Below are 27,310 nucleotides of genomic sequence, written 5' to 3' on the forward strand. Positions count from 1 at the left end.
TGGGTTGCCAGTCTGAAGAATTCAGCTACCAGTATGGTAGTGAAATGGCACTAAAATGTGAGTTTATATATCATCTTTTACTTCCTTTTCCTTGGAACTAGATATTAGATACAAAGAAAACCAATATACAGTTTTTAATGAATATTCCAAAGGTCTTATGTTATTGCTTCCCATGATCTGTGCCATGAAAACGCAAGAAACTATTTGGGTTTAAAAATGAATCTCGCCCCCACACCCACACTTACACCCACACACAAAAACCACTTTGATTTTTTTTTGGATAGAGTTCTGATGCTTTATAGTCGGAATGACCCCAAAATGACCTTGCCATTTCTTGTCTTTGATCTGCAATCATTCCCACCAAATTTGATACAATGATCTATGGCGATTTGACCTTGGATGGTCCCAAAATGACCTTGACATTTTTAGTCTCGCTTCAGTGTTCGTTCCCACTAAATTTCATAAACCTGCAACAATCTATAGTGATTTGACTGCAGATGACCCTGAATGACCCCAAAATTACCTTGACCCCAAAATTACCTTAACCCACCTCCCCTACCCAGTACCCACCACACCTTAACCCACTCAATGGTCTAACAGTAACTCGCCCAATGGTCTAACAGTAACTCGCCCATTGGTCTAACAGTAACTCGCCCCTTGGTCTAACAGTAACTCGCCCATTGGTCTAACAGTAACTCACCCATAACTTACCATCACTTAACTCGCCATTTATCCATCCCCCAAGCCGATCACAGCAGGCCTATCATCATGTACAACGACGGAAAAAATTCTATTTTTAGGATCTTTGTTTTTAGGGAAATGTATAATGAGTGTAAACAGTCTGGCAACCCATCCACTTGCGATGATTATTAATGTTTGGTCATCACATCAGCTGAGTGTGGGGAGTAGTGCAGCTTTCACCTACAATTATTTTCTGATTTTGTCATAAAAGCGAGGGCCTAGAGCCGTCATTTCACCTTTAGATCTCATGGAGGAAGCTTCTGCCGGTGCAGCCATGACAAATTCTGGGATGAGGGTTTACAAAATAGTACTATTAGGACAAGGAGGTGTTGGCAAGAGTGGTGAGTATCAGTCATGCTATCATTGCTCGTCGATATTGTTATTCAATAAATTGCAATGCCGGGTGTGCCGGTTTTAACACTCAGCCTTGAGTTTCAGTCAATGGCAGCCACTCCAGTTGGGAGGATGTATCATCTTTTCACGTTGTAGTTTGCAATGTACGATACGATCACAGTTGGATTGTGTACAGCTATTTGAAAGCTGTGATCAGTCAATTGAAATTTCTGGTGCTGCTGTTAAGCACTGTTTAAATCTTGCATACTGGTATGTGTACGTTCATGGTGTTGTGTGTACGTAGCCTACCGTACATTCGTACAATTGTGTACTAAAAAGAAAAGTTAACGGTTCAAAGCAACAGGTAGTCCTGAGGGGAAGACTTCAACTTCCCTAAAATAATCATGACATCTACGGACCAGTTTACGAAGACAAATGACCAACATCCAACATTGCATAAAGTGATTTTTTTTCAAGTTGCACATAGTTTACAATGTACAATGTCATGTACGTTGTCGTTTGTGGAATGCTTGTGCCTGGGACTCAATCATTGCTTGCAAATGTACCGGTACATGTCATGTCATATGTCATGTCTGAGAATTAATGGGGACAGATAGTCCACATGTACACTAATAATTAACACTTAATACTGGTCTGCACGTGAAAAAAGAAAAGTCTGAAATCATTTGATGATAATTATGTAAAAAATTCTCAGTTGTTGTGTCAACTTAAAAAGATAAAGTGCATAAAATCCTACTCCACAACACACACCATTAGAAAATAGAAAGTACCGCTTCTGATCCATATTTGACCTACGTGAATACAACAAAAGTCAACAAATGATTGCAACAAATGGTTGCAGTCTGCAATTCTGCCAGCTTGTGTTTGTTCTGTTCACATGAACTTCACAATGTCTTGTAGTAAATGTTGATTATGATATGTTCATTTTCTGCATTGTACCGGTACATTTTTTGTACCACATCTTGATTCCAACTTGCATAATTGAATGTCTTTTTGCAATGTGATCAATCGAGAATCAGGCAAAGAATAAATGGATCAAACTGAAACCATTCATAAAAATTGCATTTAAAAAGCTGCATTACTTGAGTTTTAATATTGTACATTATTATTTAATTTCATGTGACTTACTTTTTTAGCAAGCAAAAAGAATAATCTTCAGCAACATTTACTATCATAATTTTTTGTGGCAATATGTCAAAATTGATTTGAACCAATATTAGAAAAATATGAGTGAGAAATGGCGAGAAATGACATTAAGATCTACAGGGGTGTGATAGTTCAGATGAAAATCTGAATTTCTGATTTTGATTTTTATCTCTTTTTTTTTGCACCTCCTCTGTACAAAAGTATCTAGGGCTTTCAAAATTTCTGATTTTTCAGACTTTTTATCTACATGTATGGTCACTCACACCCCTGGATCTAGTCATTAATTTAGAATCATATTTAAAATTTTGACTTTCACAATTGAGGGGGAAGCCTGGGAAAATATGCCACCAGGGGGCCAAATAGGGTTGACATATGATATTGAAGCATTCTTGGAAGTGGGAGTGTATGCCCCCACCCCCCCCCCCCTCCCCCCAAAAAGCAAGTAATTTTATGGTAGATCTTGAGATTTAAAAAATATTGCATTTTGGATCCATTGTATCATTTGTATGATGCAAAATTCAGCATTGAATCCCTAAAAAATGAAGCTTTAGATTTTTTAAAACAAAAACAGCTAGATGTATGCACCAGTCCACCACACCTGCACAAAAGTACTGCACTACAATAAAGCCACTGATTTGTAGCGCAAACTTATTTGAGGTTGAACTTAAATACCCTGGATTGCATTGTATGGTTCAAAGAAGGGCAGCATTGTATACCATGTAACTGTAAACCCATACACAGTTTATTGTGCAGGTCAGTATAGGTGATAACAATGGAAGCCACTCAGTTGGGAAAATAAGTGGTTTTTGCTGGATGTAATTTAAGCTAAATGTTTTTTGTTCAAAATTCAGTAATTTGAAGACTTGCTACCAGCTTGAATTTTACAAAAGCAGTAAGGATGAAAGGAAAGTTTATATTTGTATTGCAGGAATGCTTTTAAATATTCTAGTCTCGGCTTTGAAAAACAGTTAAAAGATTTTAACCTGTGAAAATAAATTATGTAAAAATTAGGAATTCAGTGGAATGGAAAAATAACAACAACTATCATGACTCTGTGTATAAAAGTAAAACTGTGACAAAAACATGTTTTCCCCATTGGCAAGAGAAGTTTAAAAAATCAAGTGTGCAAAAATTCACAATGAAAAAGGGACAAGGATAGCGCATATTAAACTTATAAGCCTTTAAAATTCTTGCTGTGTAAAATTAATGTGTGTCATGCTGCATTCAAATGTTGAAAATCAAACCACAATCTATTAATCTTTCAAAGTATTTTTAGAGTATTATTATAAATTCACATGAAAGCCTTTAATTGTCAGTATAAATTCCACACAGAAGGTTACAAATATTGCTCAAATTGGGTTACAAATAAATTTAATTTAATAAATATGTGAGTGGATTGTGGTATAAGTTTGGGAGATTAGTGTGAACTCAGGTAGCCACACAATGCAAACCCATGTCATTGTTATTCAAGCTGGCCTTATTATCTTATGACGTGATCCTACTCTAGCGCATAGGGCCTATGCATGTTCATGATAATGTTAATATTGTTTATCGCAAAAGTTCTCATTTTCGCGATCATATTATGACAGTCGGCGATATTTTGGTCACAATTATCTTCAAAATGATGAAATTTGCTGTGCAATAAAAGAGAATGGTCAGCCAAATGTGTCTGTCTTAAAACATCGCCATAAAGAATGTTTACTGTGATAACTGTTTCTGGCAGTATTGCGATAAATAAAAAGTGGCAATGAACTAGAGTTGGGCGACTATCACTTTTTTCCTAGTCGACTAGTCGGCAGCAAATAGTCGCGACTACGACTATAGTCGCGACTATCTGTGGTTAAAATTGGACTGAAAAATTGGGTGAAAGATTGGTGGCAATTTAGTATTTATAATGCATGATTAAAGGACCCGTGATTGCCGGCATCGCATCACAGTTTGCTACACAAACCAGCACTGTTGCGATACAAATTGCTACACTGTATCGCATGTTTGCGATGCAAATATTTGACTGTAAAATGCTGTAATATAGGCCTATCTTTTCTGTTCAATTAAATTCAGTTGCCACTTTCCAGCAACAGCACCAGAAACTTCATATCATTTCTCAAACCTTCAATATTCTTATAGTGATCTTCGTTCGTTTCCATGTTTTGCTGTGCATGAAAATATACACATGCCGGTACAGCAGTGCATATTTTCCATGGTATGCTCATGAACGTGTTGCATCGTGCATGTACGATTAACTTTCACCTCCGACCTACATCACCTGACCTCATCTAGACTACTGCATTTGTCGCTACAGGGGTGGCATTGCAACATTACGACTGTTTGTCAGCTAATTTGTTTATTTTCCTGTTGCTTTCTAAATATTCTGTTACCACAATAAGCATAGCTTTTTGAAATTACGTGAAAAGTACTTCTAATCTAATAATATTTTCCTAAATTTTCCCTTTTGGAAAACACTTCTCGGAAGTTCTTGCTGTTTCTTTCCAAAGTTAAAATAATCTCATACCTTCAGTAGTTTGTACAAGCACCCAACCTGGGTCTGTACATGCACGCTATGACGCTGCTACACCTGTTATCGCTGCATAAATTATAATCATAATGAGATGTTCGACAGTTCTAAGTAATTTGAGTTTTTTGATGGCTTTTATCTTGTGGGAAAGTAGTTCGACAACAAGTCAATAACACCAATTTAATGATGATTTATGGACTTTATGATTACTTGTTGGTTAGTGTTACTATTGGTAAGACAATGACTAACATTTTTTCACATTTTTCGCAGTTTATATGTTAGTATTTGGTTGGTTTTGGTGCGAATAACTGGCACTTTTAAAGTAATTTTTTAACACAAAAATATACTTGCATTAGTCGACTTTTGGTTTTCAATAGTCGTAGTCGCGACTATCAGTAATAGTCGCGACTAACGACTATTGGCGACTTAGTCGCCCAACTCTACAATGAACATGCCTAGCCTAGATGTGTGATTGATTGTGTGTTACTTTAGTTACTGAACTTTTTGTTTCAAGAATAGCCGGTCAACATCATATTCTTGTAATTTAAAAGTTTGGGCGTATCCTTTGTGTAAGAGAATACCAAACAAATCCCAACTCTAATTCTAACCCTAATCCCACCATAACCCTAATTCCTAACTCTAAGTCTAATCCTATTAGTATTTCGTGCTCTCTTAACCAAAATTTGGTCATTGGGTTGAGTCAAGAATTAACTTGATGATGGTCAAAGTCCAAGCACATTCTGATCTAGTTTATCAGAAACAATAGCCTGTGTATTATAAATCAGTACCATACAAGATAATACTGCTGAAGGTGACATACCTGTACCTTTGTACCTGAGTGATAGAAAGGACACTTGCTTGATTTGATATCACAGGATTCTAGCATCAATTAGGGTCGTGCTTAGTTCAGCAGCCTTTATTGGCATTTATTGTATTCTATTTTAAGGTGGTATAGGCCTAAATTACAAATCTAGAAAACATGTCTAGCATCTTATTACAAGAATTACTGACCACATTTAAAAGTTTGAATCAATACCAGGGTGCACTATTTGTCCTACAGTCACTACAATAGTTTCGGTCAGCTCTCTAGTGAAAGTTTGTTGATCTTTTACAATATTGGGTGTAACCTCCCACCCATGGTAAACCAGGCATTGTCCTACAATGATACTATTAATTTATTTATAATGCTACTTTACTTTAAATAGTGGGTGTGTGCGCGGAGTTAACAATATGAAAATAGTGTACAAGCATGTATAATATACTTTCCATTGATTGAACATTGTTCATGTGCATGTATGTACTTCATGAATAATCATGAGCTGAAAGAAGATGACCTTCACATGATTCAGAATTTCAGATACATGATTTATATGGAGAATCTCTCCAGGATTTCTCTGATTAGGCCAAGGAAAGTCGATTTTGAGTTTCCCGTCACCCGCCCTCACTTCATTTTCTGACCCTCACTTGAATTCATTATTGTGATTTTCCAAAAAATACCGATAAAAACTGGTTATATTTGCAAAAAAAATTATGAATATCGCTTTATTTTTTGTGGAAAAATCTAAATCAAAACGTATACATTTTGCTGTCAACCTTCCAGACTCTTTGTGTGACCCTTAAGGGTATCCGTAGGGAGAACACTTTGTTTTACGGCCAGGTCTGGCCAGGTGCATGTTTGTTCGCAGTCTACAGGTGTAACTAGGTTGTTGTATATTCTATAATTTTCCTGGTGTGTTAACTGTGATTTCATCTAGACACCAGTTTATTTTTTATTTGAACGGGACCCTAATTAAATGAGAAAAACGCCGAAAAAAGAGGCCCGGCAAAAGCCGATTTGCAGACAATTTTGTAGCTACAGACAGCTCGTATTCCATATAACAACTACGGAAACCAATCAGTGCCAGAAGTGTTGATTTATATTTCATCCACTTAGGTTGGGCTTAACCCACTAAAAGGTAAAACTTTAAGGCTGATCATTTTAATTATAAATGTAGTGTGTGTGTAAAAGTATATTTCTCAAAATGGAGGAGAGCGCCTATGACTATTGTCCGTTCTGTCTACATGGTCTATGATAATTATTTTCTTACCGAAATATATTCACTTAACACAGACCACGGTTGCCAAACAAATGAGGGCAAACCATGGGTCAAATCATTGAAAAAGTCGCCCAATATTTTTTTTATCAACCGTTGGTTTCTATGAGATAAAAACTACCAGAAGTCGCGTAAGCCAATGTTGAGAAGTCATGCAATATTTTTCTTAACCATCAATTGGTGTCTATAGGACAGGAAATTGTCGCGAGGAAAATCTTCAAAACTCATCCTATTGACCTAGGCCTATTACATCGCGGGTTTGGCAACCTTGCAATATATGGCCATGTGTTTTGAACTCGCCACCCAAAAAGGGTGGCGGCGTTGCATTTTTCCAGATCCTTCCGCCAAAAATGTTTATAACTTGACAACCACATGTACTACAGACATAAGTTGGGTGTCAATTTATAGCTGAAACTCCATACTACATGCTGTGCTAAAATTCATGAATGTGTGTTTTAGGGTGTTTGAGATATGTCCATTTGTTTTGGACTATTCAGGGTGGCGGTGGCTGAGGAAGCGGTGGCTGAGGAAGCGGGCTGTACAAATCCTATGGAAGACACAGCATCATGAGCATTGCCATATATTTTTTAATTGCTCCCATTTACAAATTAAAAGGCCCATCTCCATGTAACTTGGACCCAAGTGTCCATAAGTAAAGAGGTATTAGATAAGCTATGTTTTAGGTCAAAGGCGGGGTCAAAGGTCACAGGACAAAGGTCGTTTAAGGTCATTTTCCAAAAAAGTAAGAAAATAGGTATATATGCCCTACCCCTATACAAGTATACATTTTCTGAAAGGGAATTTCATGGGGAGTTCAAATATGATGAGCAATTAAAGATAGGGGCAGAGGTTAAAAAAATATGGCTTGAAAGATAACAAATGAAAAAGTTAAATTTTAGCTGACAATTTCAGTCAGGACAACTTAACAATACCCCCTACAATTTTTTAAGTGGCATATTTGGATTCCTCATGCAATTTCCTTTCAGGAAATGTATAGTTTATATGGGGTGGAGTGCATATTTAACATTTTATGTCAACTTAAACCTCGGAAGGCGTAAATAAGCTCAAAAAGGCTGCGCAACGCAAAATGGGGCGAGTTCAAGACACATGGCCATATACAGTTATATAACATCGCACCGCATTGTGAGGTGAACGAACTTAATGTTGACATTGTATTCAGGATTTAAAACAAGAACTGTCTTTAACCAGACAATGCGGTTGGTATAAAACATAGCGTGTGATATCATGATATCAACTTCAAAATCTAAAAACAAAAGTAAAGAAATAATTTAGGGCGAAATAAATAAACAGCGTACAGCAGGTGCTATCTTGTCAATAATGATAAGAGGAACATGAAAAAAAACAGCAGAGAGCATGCACCCCAGTAAAGAGTTAAATAAAGCAAGGAAAAATCATAATGTGCAGAAGGCCTACTTTTCGGATGATATTCACAGAAACAAAAATAAAGAACTAAAGATCTAAAAACAAAAGTAAAGAAAATGAGGGCGAAATAAATAAACAGCGTACAGCATGTGATGACTTGTCAATAACGATAAGAGGAGCATGTACCTCAATAAAGAGTTTAAATAAAACAAGGAAAATCATAATGTGTAGAGGCCTACTTTTCGGATGATATTCACTGAAACAGAAAAAAGAAAATAAGTTTAAAGAATTATATATTTTAAGATTAGATAATGAACAATCATACATAAAAAATTTGACAGGTGTCTGATGATATTTATACACTTCGAGCAAAAAATAAAGAACTACTTAACACGCGACATAAATAAATAGCCATATTTTTATGAACGAACTGAATGTTGACATTGCGGACCAGGATTTGAAACAAGAACTGTTTTCAAAAAGAAAACGCGTTGGTATAAAAACATAGCGTGTGCTATCATGATATAAACTTCAAAATCTAAAAACACAAGTAAAGAAATAATTTAGGTAAATAAATAAACAGCGTGAGGCCTACAGCAGGTGCTATCTTGTCAATAATGATAAGAGAAACATGAAAAAAACCAGCAGAGAGCATGCACCCCAGTAAAGAGTTAAATAAAGCAAGGCAAAATCATAATGTGCAGGAGGCCTACTTTTCGGATGATATTCACAGAAACAAAAATAAAGAACTACGTTAGTATCGCTTAAAAATTATATAATTTGAAATTAAATAATGCAAAATCATACATAAAAATGTGACATGTGTCTGATGATAATTATACACTTCACCAAAAATTAAAAAAATACTTAACACGCGACATAAATAAACAGCCATCTATCAAGAATGACAAGAGGAACATGAAAAAAAAACCACCTAATATATGAGAGCATGCACCCCAATAAAGAATTGCTTTAAAATAAAACAATGAAAAATCATGACATGTGAAATGTATGTTGATACACTTATAAATAATACTCAAGGGTGAAATAAAAAACACCTTATCTACCGATATTTCCACAGTTAAACATACTCAGTGATCACTTGTACTAAAACAAAAATAAAGAAATACTTCACAAATGATAAGAGGAACACATAAAAAATAAATAAGCGAGCATGTCCCAAAAAAAAATTAGTAAAAGATAAAATAATGATAAAAGCGTACAAGAAGAAGGGCAAAATATTTGTCGCAAAAACTTATTAAATGCTCATTTGCTCTAAGATATTTAATGTTTGCAATTTACTCCTAGTTTATCATTTATTTATTATTTATCTAGGCTTATATATCTTTTATTTATTTATCTATTAATTTATCTATTTATCAATTTATTTCAATATCATTATTATTAAGTGCCTATTTATAATGATATTTAAATCTATCAACATTATGCTTACGTCATCCAGGAGTTATTATCCCACTTGAAATCGCCATATAAACACAAATTAATAAAGAAATACCCAATGGGTGAAATAAAAAGCATGATCTATCTTTTCAAGAATGAAAAGAGGATATAAAAATATAACAGAGCATGTCCTATAAACATGATAAAGAATTATTTAAAATCGTACAAATGTGAAACATGTAATATGACATATACTTAAGGGATCTGGAATGAGCGTTTCGACAGTATTTTTTTTTTTTTTTTTGAGCACATCAGACATATCGAATTTCATTCTGATTACGAAGAATGTCTTTCTCATATCAAATAATTTTCATTTTTTTGAAATTCACGATATAATGCAAATTTTATGACAAATTATTAAAATTTGATATTTTTCAAATTTTTGATATATGACAGTCCTCGAAGTAAATTTTATAAATCTAATGACATATTCTTAAAGTGTATGTAGCTGGGAAGAAAAGCCGACGATCAATTGAAAATTTTGACCTTTCATATTGAAGATATGGATTTTATTTCCCAATCCATATCTTCAATACTGAAAGGTCAAAATTTTCAATTGATCGTCGGCCTTTCCTCCCAGCTACATATACTTAAAGAATGTATCATTAAATTTATAAAATTTACTTCGAGGACTGTTATATATCAAAAATATCAATTTTTAATGATTTTTCATAAAATGTGTATTACATTGCGAATTTCTAAAAATCAAAATTATTTGATATCAGGACATTCTTAGTATTCAGAATGCAATTCGATATGTCTGATGTGCTCTAATGTCCCACAATAAATACTGTCCAAACGTTCATACCCCAGCCCTTAACATAAAACAAAATAAAACGGTCATGATAATATGACATTAAGGGCGAACACCACTAATGAAGCGTCTTGGTTGAAATGCACGTGAAAATTAATGTCTTTCTTTGCTCAATTTGAGGCCTTTTTGGCTCTCATAGTTGCCTGATGTACCCGTTACATTTTATTAAGAAACAAGGTAGTATAGTTTCTCTCCATTGATTTTGCAATAGCGTCTCCAGGAGGGGGGGCTCAGAGGGGCTTTCAGATTTATGCGGTGGGGGGGGGGGGGGCTTAATGGCTAAAATCGCCAAAAATCGCCTGATTTTACATATCCCTCTAGCGTTGGTTGTCAGTAGATTGCAGTCACTCCTCATCAAGTGTTGACAAAGACAACAGTGGTTGTTGAAACGCATACACAGTAAGTGCATTTTCTTGGATCAGATACTACGAACTCTGGTTTACTAGTTTACTCTACCGATCCTGATGAATTTGTTCAATCAATAACGATATCTGGGGGACCAATCACAAGCCAGATTCATTTAAAGATGCATTACATCATGACCAATTTTAGTTAGGCCAGAAATTGGCCTAACTCTCCATAGAATCCCGTGTTAAAAAGTTATCCATAATCCAAAGTCAGTAGTCCACTTGGGAAGCTAACAAACAGAGGGCGACGGTGACTGAAAAGATTAGATGTGAAAATCTATCAATTGTGCACAAATAATAATCAGAGTTTTAAGCTTAAATGCAATAGCCAGAAGCACAATTGGCAAGTGGAGTACGGAGAAGTCTAGCTACACCCTGGAAGGGAAAAAACAGTATTTGAAACGAGGAAATGTGCAATATGACTTAATGTAATACATTAGAAAAGGCTTAAAAGGCAACTATTAGGCTTAGCAGGATCCGACTTTTTATGACGACTTTCAAAATGTGTTACATTTCAGAAACACCAAGCTGTTTGTGAGGTGGCGTTAGCTGTATGGGTTATAGGTTGAACTTTTTACAATATTTCTGGAAAAAAAATCCTGAAATCCATATATTAATTTTTACAATGGATGTCGTCATCTGACCTTCTGCTTGCAGAAAGGGAAGTTTTGAAGAACTGAGTTGTTTTCCGGCCCCTGTCTGTACAGAAAGTCAGTGGGGCTTATTTACTGGTGTGCACCCTAAAAGGCCCTTGTCATAACCAATGGTGGCGGCATGATTTTTCCGTGCATGAGGGTTTAGGGAAAATTAAATTATATGTCTAAACTTGAGGTTGCATGTGTAAAACATGGTCTTTTTTTTAACGCATGTTTGGGGTATTGAAATGATATTTTTTGGCTTGCACAATCATGGTAAAGATCCATGTCATACATAAGAGATTATAGGACATACAATACTTGGTAGGCCTAATGATAATGCGTAAACTTTGTACCTGTTAGGGAACTGAAATCAGACTGAAAACACAAACGTCATTCGAGGCTCTGTCTCACCAGTTGCATTTACAAGGCCCTTGTTATAACCAGTGGTGGCGGATGATTTTTTTCTGGGGGAAGGGTCACACAAGGTTCTGAACAGAAACGTCACATACGGACCAACCCACACTACCGAGAACCGCGAATGCCGAGAACCGCGAAAGCCGAGAACCGCTCTAGTTTACTTTTGAATCTCATTTGGGCTAAACATTCATCTTCAAGTGAGTGAGCGGCAAATAACAACACATTTTACATGCGTGTAAATGAAAGGCAGAAAAATTATGAATAATGAAAAAGTTACCTCACTTGTTTTCAGAAATTATGTGACGGGAAACTCAAAATTGTGGCCTTATGCGAACTCTAAGTCTCAAATTAATTAGCACACTGGAATGCACAGTAGAGTAGCTAAAAACAACATTTTGCCAAATTAAGAATTTTTTAAAAGATTTTGTTATTGTTTTTATGGGGGACACTGTTTGATACTCCTTCAAAACTTGTCAAAGTAAATAAATATGAAGATAAATTTAAATTTGAATGCACATGATATTGTGTAGTGGGTGAAACAAAATGTTTAAATTTCACCAAAGTTAGAATGGTGTTTTGTGTGTGGGGGGTGTGTGTGTGTGTGTTTGTATAATTTTTTAAATAAAATAAATTGAATTAAATAATTTAAATAAATTATAGTTTGCAAAAAAAATAAGAGACAAATTTAATTTGTAAATTAAAAATAAAAATTGATGGTGTACATTCCATGTTGCAGAAAAGTTGAATGATACATCCTGTATGTGAAAATGTTTTTTAAATATAAAAATAAGGTTTTCAATTTGTTCACACCCTGCCCATATTTTGTAAATTTATATTATAATATTCATGTACCTGGGACGTACTATATTCAACATTCAAAATGGCAATATTCTTGTGTGGTAAAATTGTGTAACTGTGATTCTAAATATAGCAGTTAATTAATTAACTCATCAATTAGTGTGGCACATAGAAGTTGACTATCACATGTTTGGTCTTTAGAACAATCTTAAGGTTTCTGACGTCACATGAAATTGTCAGCATGGACAGAAATCTACATTTATTCTAAGATTGAATGAATCAATGTGTCAATTAATAGTGTCTGTAGATTCGCAACAGGCAGTGTCACTGGGCATGTATTGATCAAAGATCATTAATTACTGCACTAAATTGGTATGTCTTTTAATTAACTTCTTTTATCTTTTTTTATTTATTACAGCCTTGACGTTACAATTTGTCACACACAGCTTTTTGGAATATCACGATCCAACAATAGGTAAGAAAAGGGGGAAAATAATCAAAACTGATCTTTACATTATATTTTTTTACTAACTGAATCTGCATGGACCTACAGGTACCACCCAAGTAAAAAAGTATAATATACATGAAGCAAATGCGATGCATGCCCAACAGGGTCAGAATTTTGTTTCACAGTGCGATAATCAATCTTGATTCTTGCAGAATAAATTTGCGGGAATCATTTGATTCTCGCAAATCAACTTCTGTGTAAACTACAAACGTTTTCGGGAATCAGCTTTGATTCACACAAATCTGTTTATTACGAGAATCAATTCTCTGATTCACGCCGAAATTCTGACCCTGGCCCAATGCCCCACCCCCTACAAAAAAGAGGAGGAAAGACCAAAAAAAGAGGACAGAAATAAAAATAAATGAAGAAAGAGAAGTAAGAAATACTTTATGCCTCCTCCCCTCTCAACTTCAAATCCTGGATCCACCCCTGTGCATTACATTCAGGTTTGTTAAAATTACTAATACTCAGGCTTGGAGATAATTACCGGTATTGCCTTTTCGAGCAAACTCATTCAGAATGAAACAAAGCATGGTATCTGCCCTGTAGATTTGATTGTTATTGACTTTTGGGGCAGACTGATTAAAAGCAGTTGTCTTCCCATTGAAAAAAGCAGTAACTCTTATGGGTTTGTCTGCTGATTCTGCACTTTGGGCAGAAGTGTAGCGCTATACACAGACATTTGTGTATGTTCAATGTGGCAGACAGTGGCACAGAAACATATGGCATAATCAGTCAGGGATATTTTACTGATAACTTTCCCCTTCTTAGTCGGAAGTACTCGTAGTCATAAACCTAAACTTAAATATTAAAAATTACCTGTCTTTCAAGAATTTCACCCGGATGACATTTCAGATTTGAACTATATTTCTTTTATAAAATGGAATATTAAATACCTGCCTTGTGGTTTTTACACAATCTATTCATATCTTGTACATAACAATTTCCTCAAGCTAAAACATCGTATGTGTGCTTATGTGATGGCAAAACTTAATGTTTGACAAAAGATTATATTTCTCTTGCTCAAACCTACCAAATATTGTAAAACGGGAGAGAGCAAGGATTGGACCTACATTTGAATATTGAAGCAAGCAGGCTTTAATTTCCTGTCACTTATCACAATTGATGACATAGTAATATAATGTATCAAGCCAGTCACTGTGCTGTCACTCTGCCTGTCAACTTTTCACCTTTGTGTTGGTGGCACTATGGCCCACAAGAACCTCATCCCAATGACATAGTCCAATAACCTCAATTACATAATTATAGTGCAAAATTTGACCTCAAGTTGCAGAATATGAGTTTTTGTACCCAAATCTTCAAAGGTCATTCAATGAATGTACAAATGTATTGGGGTTTAAGAACTGTTCCCCTGATAGATGAGCATGCTGTGGATCCTGGTGTGGGTTTTAATTGACCAGTCAGCACCTTGTGTCTCACTGCATAGCTGAACAATTCAAACTTAAATATATGTCATGTAGTCACATTTATGTAACCAAACATAATTAGTCTAAATTTGATTATGAAATTGCTAAAGGAAGTCTTCAATCCGATATATAGTTTTTTGTTTTTCGCAGTGTCAAAATTTCTAGGGAACAATTTGGTTTTGGGCAAGCAGAGCTGAAATCAAAACGTACATTATAGTGTAATATCTGTCAAAATGCAATGAGCAATATTAAGTTTTGATAGATGATTGGAACAGGGCGAGGATAAGACAGAAATATTAAGTGTGAGAGCATGGGTGTGGTCAACTTAACCATATTTGCAAAAGGTGGGACTTCTCTCTGTTATAATTCATGTTTTTTGAAAAGCATGAAGATGTATGTATGGTTTAATTGGTCAATTCATGTAGCATTTCTACGGCAAATAATTGATTTATTTATTTTTATTTTTTACAATATTGCAAAGTAATGGTCATTTACTGTGATGTGGCGTTTATGACTAACTCACATATTATAGATTTTTTGTCTCAGGTGCCAGGCTGCAAATTGTAGTTTCATTTATAAATTGCTACAATCATGACTTAGCCAATATGGCAATTTGTACAGTCAGCGATTCAGTTTTATATAACTATAAAAGCCAAAAAGAGAAAGGTAACAGTCTCCATGTCTCTAATTATGTGTGATGTGCCAACCCAGGTGCTTGTGATAGTTCTGATTGATATTTGGATATGCACCACTCTGATAACAGATTCTTTGAGGTGAAAATATGGGTGTGGTGCAGGCTTATTAACTAACAGATTCTTGTGCCAATATATGCATACGAAGTTGTGTGGACACAACTCAAGTATGTATTTCTAACTAAGCATCATTCAATTTGTCTTGGCTTCATATTGGTGGTTTGGATACATGCAGACCTAATTTAGCAGTGGTTTTGTAGAGGAGGGGTGCGTCACCGTGCGTGTGCGTATGCGTTTGCTTGTTCAAAATGATATATTTACCCTCCCTCCTCTCTAGTCTCAATATGTTTTTGTCTTGTGCTCAATCTCAATTCCTCTCTTTCCTTCCTCCTTTAAATTCTTGTAAATGAACAAACAAACAAATACAACAAAAGGCACATTCAACCTGTTACATGTTGATCAGGTGATTTCAGATTACCTGTAGGTATCAAAGAAAACAATAAAAATTATTAAGTTTCCAAAACAAAAATGTATAATTTGTTTCAGGGAATAGTACCATATTGTATGTGTGTGGTTGATATTCAAATAAGATATCTTAATATTAATCATCGTTATAAGCCGATCAAGGCACTGATAACAGTATTGTTATAATATATTATTATTTGTTTGTAATCACAGATAAGAATGAATGAAGTAGCCATGATTGTTCTTTGTGTGGTAATATCATACAATTGGCTAACAATATTGTAATTTAAACAACTAAAAAAAACACTGGATTGTGAAATGGTGAAATTCAGACATTTCATTTACAATGTACATTGAGACAAACCCACAAGACAATAATAGGTACCATTATATACACCCTATTAATCAATATATTTTATTTTTAACAAGCAAATAGTTGCTTAGGACTGCTATATTTGACTGCACAGGCAAGCATACATGTACAGATCCTGTAGCTAGGCATTTTGGAATTACGAATGAATTTACGTCATATGTATGGATCCTAGCAGCTGATATGACGTGATTGAGAGAGATGAAAGTAGCTGTACAGCTCAGTTTTTATTTACCGGTTTATGTGTGTCTATATGTTTGTCTGCCAGATTCTTTGCCATGCCATCTCCAATACAGTACAGTACATGTAGATGCTAAACAAATGATTTAAAACTTTAAAACAACAGTATGTAATCGTTGCAACTTGCAAGTTAAATTTGTACTGTTTTTCAAAACAAAAAAAATTGATCAAGAATTTATGAATGTGGATGTATCATATTTTACAACTAAACGCATAAACAATTTTATGTTTTGTCAAATTTCTGTGAATTGTTTGTGGCATTTTTATATAGATCTAATTGTTTGTGGCATTTTTATATAGATCTAGGATAAAATGCAAATTATATGCCAATCGTTAAAATTGTTGATTCAGGTTGTCAACCAAGCTGCGATTATTAGTTTTTTTGACAGTTTTTTACTCTTTCTATGTTCTATCTGCCATGAAACATTATTGTTGTCATACTTTAAATTGTAAATTAAACACACAATAAAGACCTTTCACTGTTGTTTACTAAATTCACATCATTTTTCTGTTGAATAATGCAAAAGCATATCCTTTTTAAGTAGAAGAATCCTATAAATGTTGAACTGCAAATGTTAGACATGACCAATCCCTTGCTGCATGCATTTATGATACAATCAGCATGGCAGCAGCAGCGTAGGTAGGTGGGTGTTTAGGATCTATGGTTGTTTTGACAGATTCAAGTCTAAATATAGCACAGATTTCAATTTGCTGGGGTTATTTTCAGTGGATTCGCTGAAATTTATTGGATTAAAGAAAATAAGAAATAAAAAAATAACAAGATTTATACTGAAAAATAACAAGATTTATACTGAAATTCTTTTATTTTAAGAATTTCAGGCATGACATGTTTTTCTTGATGATTAACATCATTTGTATGTGCAAATATTTATCACTGTTATTTGCAGCCATGAGTTTAAAAGATCACCCATGAAATGCTAGGGCTGATGGAAAATTTGGTAATTTTGCTCTCCTTATTTCCACTCTTGTGTGTGAGATTTCATCTCAGAAATTCAAGTCAAATTCCTTGATATTTGATTGATCTGTTTATCCTGACAAACAAACACACAAAATATTTGAAATATGTGTTATTTTTTTGTACCACTTAAAAGCACATCATGAATTGTAAATTTAGTATTTAATAAACCCATTTCATCTTTCTTCTTTTTTAACTTGCAGAGGATGCATACCAACAACAAGCAGTTATAGATGGGGAAGTAGGCTTATTGGACATACTGGATACAGCAGGACAGGTACGTAATGTTTTGTTTTCTATATTGGAAAATCTACAGTAGTATACCTTCTTTGAGTCAGTAAAGTCAAATCAAATTCTGAGATTTTCTCAAAAAATGTTAATTTTTGCAGGAATCTGTTATTTGGATTTCTAGCATCACTTCCTTACTGAAAATGTATAGGCCCTATATTTATACATTGTATACTTCTCATCATTACATTTAGAGATAGAATAAAAAACAATTCCTAAATTACTGACTCGAGGAAGGTATACAGACTATATGAGATGGCTTGATATGCTGCAAATTATAACACAATATTATCCATTCCAGCCAGTGTTGGAAACTTTCAATTTAAGATATATATATGTGCCTGCAAAAATACAAGGAGTATTAACAAATGAACAAATCAGAAGGAAGCATGCTTGTCTAAATTTCATCATGAGCCAATTTGCCAGAGATACAGCATACATTACAGCCTGGGTTTTGAGCATTGCAAAGTGAACATAACAATTAGTAAGTTTTTAGCGGGTTCGCCATCGGACAAATTTGGAACTGTCAAGCTTTCTTCAGGAGAAGCTCCGACTTTACCTACTCCCCTTGGGTTGGACCAAAAAACAAGGACATAAAGTTAGAATCAGATGCAGGAGTCATTAACCTCCTATACCAGGTACTGACGGATGGATGTGTCTGGTGGAAGTGTGTGGGTTTCTATAGGACTGACTGTCCTTTTTCCAGGAAAGGGATACACTGCATTACCAGGAACACTGCAATATCTAGTGAACATTACTTTGTCAAACTCATAAATTATTGGCATTTTGAGTTTGATTTCATTTGCGTGCCATAGCAGTTAAAATCTATGATGGTTGGCATGAAAATATGGTCTTATGAAACTGCTATGCATCCCTCCAGCGACCAGACACGTAGTTGTTAATTATTTTGAAGAGGGCGGATTTGTGAAAATGTAGACCTTTTCGGGGCAGATTTGTTTGACCCTTTTGGAGGCGCTGCACAAAATTATATGGGTTCTACATGTTATATATAAAGGGTTTGGGGAAAATTTCAGGTGTTCTTGGGTCAATGTTAGTGATTTGGGTTGAATTTGAAAGGATTTTTTTGGACTTCCAATGTTTTTGGAGGGTATCTGCCTCTTTCACCCTCCCCTGGCCGTGGCCCTGCCTCCAACCCAACCAACCATGCATGTTTCATATCATAAACAAAGACAGTTCACTGTGAGTATAATAAAAGTTGATTCATTGATGAATATGAGTCTCACAGGAGTTATGTAGAATATATTTTATATTTCCTTGCCTGCAATTTAACCAGACACTGACTTCGGAGCTCATGTCATCAAAACCTCTGCACACAGCCAAAACTGCCAAATGTTTGGCTGGCACCCAAAATCATAAAATGTTTATCAAATAAGAATCCACAGTGTAGTTTGTTTGTTGATGATCTTTCATAAATGATTTTATACTTTTTGGTTTGCTGCAACCATGTACACTACAGTGTATTCAAAATCCATTATAATCACTGCCCTTACTGTATGATACAGTGAGAGATGTTGATGCTCGTAACCAAATCTTACAAGAATCATTACGAGAATGGATTCTGTGATTCTCGTCAACATTTCCGTACTCTAAAACCTAACCCTTACCCTTAGACTAACTGTTACCTTCACTGTAAGCTCTCCTACCCCTATAGTACCCTAGTATAAAGCCTAATGACAAGTAGAAGACATTGATCAGGGCAAGTGACAACTGACAATATAGATCTTATTGAACTTCTGCGTTTCAGCGTATCTTTAGATCTATAAATCTATAACACGCTACTCTTGCTCTTTCAAGATAAAAAGCAGGTAGAGTTCACCACCACACCCTATGCCCCTGCCCAATTTGATCTGTAAGGTCAGTTAGGATTATAGGCTACTTACTCCCTATCAATATGAGGTCCCTTATGAAGGGGAATTATATTATTACTAGAGCCTCAAAGCAGTATTCATGAGTCATCTCAGTAAGGCTTGGCTGATGATCTTCTGGGTAAGGTGTGGCTCTTTTTTATTTGATTGCGTACACTGCCTGTACTGCACGTCCCTGATCATCGTTGAGGTGCCCTTATCTAGAAAAAAAAAGTGCTAGACTTTTTGTCTAGCCAGAAAATGTGGATTTAATAGTTAGAAGTTGATGACAAGGAAGCAAGTTTCTGTTTTACAGAGATGATGTTCTTCTAAGATTACGGCTGACAGGAAAATGGACTACGCCTATATGTGAAGGGATCTGCATGATATCTCTCTTAGGTTTTGATAGTATTTCAATTTATTGCATCTTGTTTAGGATTCTTGGTTATGGAACTGATATGATGACGGAGGACCTGAGGGGTAGAAGTTGTGAAGCTACAGCTAGTTTGCATTTTTCAATGAAAACCTGACTTTGATCATTTTGTTTGTTTTATTTAATTGTTTTTTTGTTTACAAGTTTGATTTAGAGGGAAGTTAAATGAATCAAAATTAAAGGTCTCTCAATTTTCAAGGCTCAGATTTCTTGAACAAAAAATTATTTTTTAGTCAAGTAGATTTTAAGCCAGCTTAATTTGGACGATTTTGAATCTACATGTGTTGTGTTTTCAGGACAGTGTGGCCTATGTTTATGTCCTTAAAATCTGTGTATTGAAATTTTACCGTGGCATCAACATAAAAGGGGTAAAAATCGCGAATATAATATGCTTGTGTGATATCATAAATATGCACCTTTGGCACAGGCTTTGGCACAGGCTGTCAGTGTCAGACAGTTTTAGTACAGTAGATTTTGCACTGCACGTTCAGCTGCTAGGACAAGTGGTCTGTGTTACCTTTGATTTACAAGCATTGACCACACCCAAGTCATATAGTTAATTGTTAACCATCAACATTTTCAAGTTACAGTAATTTTCACACACCTATTAGCGCTTGTTGTAGTTTTCCATTCTAGTGCAAGAAACAATAAGTGCATTAAATTCACCTACAAGGGCTATTACCCCTACTACGGATTGCTGTATGAGATTGGCTGTTCCACCAATACCCAGAACTTCTTCACAGATCAATTAAGTCATTGAAGATGTGCAAACTCAATTATGACCCATACATGATATGATATGATGATATAGGGTTGGGCTGGCAGTCAACAGACTACCTTGTCATCATTATTCACTGCATAATTTTATAACACCTCATAATTTGCATTTCTGTAGCATGGCTGTGACACCAGCGATGACGTACATTGATTTACTATTGACTTTTATATCTTATCATTGTATTTTGTATTATCTGTAATAAAACACCCCCATCTTATAAATGCCATTTATTTCAATGAAAATATCAAAACTGCTGAAAATACCCATCATAGGCATGGTTGTGAGGATTAAACATAGATTTTGCTGGCTAAGCAGTTGTTGTGTGTCTGGTGTTGGGTTATGCAATGATGAAAGAGCTGCCAGACTAAAAATAAATACGTAAATCAGGGTGTAAATCTGCACGTATTATCTGTTTAAATTTGGACAAGGAGGGAGAACAAGATACCAAATTTAGCAATTTGAATTTGTTTTTAGCACAATCAATGTCCAGGCAACTAAATGTGAACATCTGTTTGGTCTCCTTTAGAGTTAACCCCCTGAACACTACCTGCCGATCTAACATTGCCTCTAATTGGTCAATTACATGATATCTTCATTTTAATCACCAATCAGAATGGAGCTTTGCAAATAATTCACCCCAATTTTTTGTGTGGTGAAATTATTCTACAATGTTGCTGATTGGTCCAATTGATAATGAAAACTTCTTATTGACCAATGGGCAGGTTGTTCTCATGGAGTTAAACAGAACATTACAAGAATGCCAGCAATTGTAGTACCATGTGTCGGTAACAGCTGTATGCAAGTTGTCCTTACAGATTTGTAACTCTTCAAAGTAATTTCAATTTTTTTGACAATTTGCATTCTTTTTGTTTTCCTACAGGCTGAATTCACAGCAATGCGAGACCAGTACATGCGAGGAGGGGAAGGCTTCATAATTTGTTACTCAATCACAGACAGAAGAAGTTTCTTAGAAGCAGCAGAATTCAAAAAGTTAATCGAAAGAGTCAGGAATGCAGATGATGTACCCATTGTCCTTGTGGGCAACAAATACGATTTGGAACATATGAGGGTGGTAAGTGTGAAATTTTGTTCGTTTGTAGCATTGCTTCATATGGTCCTCATACAAGTGCGAGGTGATTTTCCCTCCAAAATCGTGTTCACACATGAAATTCAATTCATAAAAAAAAAATTTTTAAAAGAGAGAAAAAAAATACGGGAATTGATGTCCTCCCACCTGTAGGGTGAATCTTTGCCCTTTGTATTACAAATGTATGTACATGTAGATTAAAATCAGCATTTAAAGCTTTTAGATTCAGTAAGCATGAAATGGGAATTTTAATATCATGCATAATATATACAAAATAAGCAAGGTAATCCTGTGATTCAGCAAACTTACAAGGGACCAGGAAGTCATAAGTCCAATTGCAAATTTCCTCCCTGATGAAGGATTGTGTTTTAATACTATTGTAATCCATTGTCTGGAGAGAAATATATTTAGGCGTTGGTTTTTGTCACAGAGTCTAATATTTATTTTATGTTCACACTTTACAGGTCTCTACGGAGGAAGGCCAAGCCCTAGCACGCGAGTTTGGTTGTCCGTTCTTCGAGACATCGGCAGCTCTCAGACATTTTGTTGATGATGTGTTCCATACACTTGTAAGGGAAATCAGACAAAAAGAGCAAGCGGACATTTTAGCCCTCGAAAAGAGGTCAAAGAAAAAGGACAAATCACTCAAGATACAGACTCTTGTACGGAAAGTGTTCAAAAAACAGAAGCATGGTGCGACATCATGAAAGCAAGCAAATTGAACAATGTGAGACAGAGACTCTATCGTATTTTCCAAGAATGCAGCTCATGAGACTATACTTGTCTTCAAAACAAATGGGATGACCAAACCTCTTGAGAGGCCCATTGTACATTTTGTTTTATGTTACCGATTCCTGCCATTATGGGTAGTTGTGTCTGAGTGAGTGAGTAAGGATGCTTTATATTTACCGTACATGCAGCCAAGCTACTCCTAAAGGGTTTGTATAATGCCATGGTATAAACTTGGATGTGGGGGGGGGGGGAACAATTGCCCCACTTCTAAAACTAATTATCTGGTACTCATTACACGACTAACAAAATCATTATTTGTATATCTGTATTGAAAATAAAATTCAACATTTGGAGACAAAAAGTGGTCAATCTTAAACAAATTCCAAAACTGCTCCTGCTTGCTCTGTGTAGACGTAATTGCTATTACAAAGTTTATTCATATGTCACTTTATATGTAGCACATGTGAAATGATGAGCTGTAGATTTAATGGAAAAATTCAAAAGCCTAAAACAATTATATTAGCATGTATCTGCCTGAGAATTTACTTGAAATTGACCCAAGCTCCTAAAGAAATTTTATAAATTGCCAAAAATTTTACTTTGAAGAGATTGGAGGTCTAAGACCTTTTTTACGGTGTTGTGCAGAGCCTAGCCAAGCCATATATACCTGGGCTACACCCTACTTCCTTAATGTGGCCAACCTATCCTTTATTAATTAGTCATCTAGGTGTAGTGGTTTCCTAGCAGGTGGAGTCAACCTAACTGTTATTATGTCTACCTCATGCCAATGGTGCACCCACAAAATCCCACATTGTGGGTACTTCGGGAAGCTTAACGTACCAAAAATAACTTTCAAATGGCTTCAAAAGAACTCATCTGGTCATGTGTAGGCCTATATGTGTACCTGTCAAGTTGCTATCTTGAAATCCGAATCCTGTGGCTGCAGTGGTGTATCTGATATTTCCTGCAAGCAACATGTTGCTTCCCTTTAAATGTCTTATTTTTTTCCATCTTCAGACAGCGAATCCCAAACTGGAGGTTGTGGCCCTTCCGCAATGGGTTGTGGGATTTGCCAAAAATAAATAAGAAAAATACATCTTTGTGCATTAAACTTGGCATTAAAATTTGAAATTTCAGCGAGCTTCACATGCATTTGTTCCGATAAAGTCATTCTGGCAGCCGGTCAGTTGGACGACTTGGAAATTGTATCCTGCTTAGAAATTTTGCCCGGTACGCTGCTAATAAGTTTTGGACAGTAACAGCATTTGTATTTTGCTTTGGGTCTAGCCATATTTTTCTTACAAAATTTGGGTCACAGGAAAAATGTTTTGGAAGCCCTGATCGATCTTGGACCCCACTAATATCAGAAATTTGTTTAAATATAAGAAGTTACTGGTTAATACATAGTGTGTCCCTTATTGCACAAAGCAAATGTTACAGTTGTGTTCATGTAAGTGATTCTTATGTCACATTGGTAGATGGTGTCACATACAGATTATTTACCAGTCACTCATTTCATGTGATTTGTGTGGGCTTAAGTAGAGGGAAGTATGATGTTAAGGAAGTATGAAGCACATGTTTCAGGGGTTAAATAGGTCTGAACATGTGCCGATGGTGAACTGAATTATTTCATCTTGGGTATAGTTCCAGTACAAATGTAGGTGAAACGTTAAAAATGTGTTAAATATTGCTTGTTTACCATGTTGACATATTGGACCTGTACAGGCTGAAACAATTCCATGTGGATGATATAAGCAAGGACATGGTTAACCATGCTAGTAAACATACGGTTCTCTTTAGGTCAGTATGTATATGCACACATTTTGCCTGGAAATCAAAGCAAAGACTGTATTAGCTGGTAACTCCACACAAAGGAAAAGACTGGTTCAATGTCATCAGGTACAGGTACAAGGTGGAAACAACATGTGTGATGAAATCAGCCCATAAATCAGCCCATCCTCTTCATATATCTGGGGGTTATTTATATAATCAAGAAAACCCTATCTACAATAGCTGGCCTTAGACATTTGACAATGTTTGTATTCTATATTGTACACACCTGGAAGCTTTTGCAGATGGGGGCTCCTTGCACTAAGCCTTTGATATGACACGATCAAGTAAAACAAGTTATCTGTGACACTAAACAATTTTGTGACAACTGTACTGCTGAAAATAATTGCATTTTTGTGACATGTGATTAAGTTTGCTTGATTGCATCACATATTTACGGTATATAACAGACCAACTGTCCTTTAGCTTATACTTTTCAACAGATAGCCTTGTATAATGGTCCAACAATTTCATTACTTGTTTTCAGTGAATGCATTTTAATGTATATTGTGTAAAATTGATCATTATATTGTGTATGAAATGAAAAACAATCAGTGTTATAACAGGCATATTATATTACCATGATATGGATCAAGGCTATCATGAGCTATTAAAAAGGTTGATTCAATTTCATATGCATATTATCATTCATTGGGCTAACATCAGTGGTATGTGTGGCTGATATAAAATTCTAGTCTAAACAAGATGGACATTTCAAGCTGTAACTTTTACATGTTTTAAGCATCATGCGTGTTTATCCAAGTCACTAGATGGGATACAGATTTGATGTTGGTTTCCATAATATGAGTTTGGCCAAAAATAGCAAACCACAGCCTTGTTCCAAAACAACATTCTGCTATGTGTGGGTGGTGTATGTATACACACTAACTCAATTTGCAAATTCATGAACTGAAATGTTTATCTTTGGGCACATTCATGTATAATTAACAGGTGACCAAGTCATAACCGGTCATGACCAGTCACAATGCTTGGAACCCTAAAGTGGTCATTACTGGCCTTGACTTGATTATTGGCTCCACCACTGGAAGTGGGCCAAAACAACTGGAAGTTGGCCAAAACATAAATTTCAAATTTTAGATACATGTATTATCTTCCCTGTTTTACCCCATTGCTACAGAGGAAAATATGTCAAAGAGTTTGTTTGTTTGTTTGTTTGTTTGTTATGATATAATTTTAATAACTTCCTTGACTGCTTTCCAAAACCTCAGGAGAGTGATGTGCAGGTCACCTGCTTGTAATCTGGTTTTAATGTGTTACACAATATCAGTTAGGCCTTGACTTCCAAAATGCCTCACTTCTTGAAAACTTTGTGGATAAGAAAAAGTATGCAGTAAAACCACACTGACCAAGTTTGTTTATTTACAGTAGTTCCTGTATTAGCTGATGTGACCTTAGATGCCACAGATAGTTCATTGCCATGCAGCCTTGCTATCATGTAGTGTGCAGATAGTTGTGTAATTTAAACACCACCATCTCTCAAACTTGAGAGATTCATCTCAAATGGACAGTTGTCATAGTGACTGGAGTTGACAAATCATTTGCAAATCCACCATTGATTGTTTTGGGCATATAAGGTATTAAGGTGCAGCCAATCATAGGTACTCACCTAAAAGTGTGATGACGTCGCATTTATGTGTGTATTATTGTTTACGTGTGTGTATTCTGCTTATAGTTATACCAAGTATAATATATACTCGATCACCATCAGTAGATGAAGATTGTGATTGGGGTATTCCTGTTAAAATCCATACACCCTCTGTGGAAGATGTGAACTTGAACTTCCACAAACAGAGTGTGAATTTCAAATGAGGTTACCTGAATGTGTGATTCCATTTGAAATCTTCACACCCTGTGTGGGAGCATACGGTCATGTCTTCCTTAGGGGGTGTATGTATTTCAACTAGAACAGCCCCAGAAGTGATCACCATTTGCTATATAAATGGTAATAATGGTTCCCCTGGGTGGGGAGATATACCTCCGATATTTGCCTGGAACGGTTAGAGGTGATAACAAGATGAAATGTCAATCATATTGATCATTTAATTCATAAAATACTTTTATTCGCAAGAGACAAAAATTACCTACATTTTGACATTTCAGCTTGTTTTCACGTTCTTTTTATGTGCAATGTAATAATATTAAGGAATATAATCAAAATTTGATTGGTTGGTTTCATTTGTACAGTATTATAACTGCAGTTTTCCTTTCCAATGTAAATGCTTTCAATAATTTTAGGGGGAAATGTTCCATTCCAAATTCCCATAGAAAAAGTATGGAGTGTGATTGAAGGGACCAAATGCTTTCTGTAGACTGAAAGAACATTGTGAATGCTATTGCTTTGCAAGTATTTTAAACTGCATGCCACAAGTGTGTAAACTGTATGTTAATTGCAGATGTTATACTTAGAAATGTGGATCCTCAGGACATGTTTCCTTTGATCTCAACGAATCTCATAACCGTTGTAAAAATCATGAAAATATTTTTGTAATTTTGTGGAATTCAGATGAACTTATAATACAACCTTCTACTTGACTGAGAACCTTGGAAATTTGGTCAGAGACACACAATTTACCCAAAACCATGAAGGTTTTGAAATGTAATCTTTAGATTTAAATGAGATTACTGTCCTCAACTTTTTAATTTGTAAAGTCATATATTTGAGGTTTTGTAATATGTACAAAAATGAATATCTATATATATATTGAAGTAAAAATGCAATGAATATTTGCTTGCCATGGTTGTAACTTGTTGCCTATTACATTTATAGGTAATGTAACTGAAGGTCTTTTCAATTCTGTCATAGGTTTCTTCCAAAACAAGAATGCACAAGT

At 35.3% G+C, this 27,310-nt stretch overlaps 1 protein-coding gene across 1 annotated transcript; it reads left to right on the forward strand.

Moving 5' to 3' along the window:
* The first annotated feature begins 887 nt into the window (after positions 1-887).
* LOC140158907 (GTP-binding protein Rit1-like) lies at positions 888-27,079 on the forward strand. Its single transcript, XM_072182176.1, has 5 exons — positions 888-1,082; positions 13,186-13,242; positions 17,649-17,722; positions 21,690-21,881; positions 22,361-27,079. Exons 1-5 carry the CDS (start codon positions 989-991, stop codon positions 22,601-22,603), a joined length of 660 nt encoding a protein of 219 aa, XP_072038277.1. The 5' UTR covers positions 888-988; the 3' UTR covers positions 22,604-27,079.
* The last annotated feature ends 231 nt before the right edge of the window (positions 27,080-27,310 follow it).

Source organism: Amphiura filiformis, chromosome 8, assembly GCF_039555335.1.
Source record: "Amphiura filiformis chromosome 8, Afil_fr2py, whole genome shotgun sequence".
NCBI classification, from domain to species: Eukaryota; Metazoa; Echinodermata; class Ophiuroidea; order Amphilepidida; family Amphiuridae; genus Amphiura; species Amphiura filiformis.

What these genes read in the sequence shown, in the direction of transcription:
- LOC140158907 (XM_072182176.1), top strand. Translation starts at nt 989, where the DNA reads ATGGAGGAAGCTTCTGCCGGTGCAGCCATGACAAATTCTGGGATGAGG. An exon ending in ATATCACGATCCAACAATAG is followed by an intron (nt 13,243 to 17,648) that starts GTAAGAAAAGGG and finishes TTTAACTTGCAG; the next exon opens with AGGATGCATACCAACAACAA. An exon ending in TACTGGATACAGCAGGACAG is followed by an intron (nt 17,723 to 21,689) that starts GTACGTAATGTT and finishes GTTTTCCTACAG; the next exon opens with GCTGAATTCACAGCAATGCG.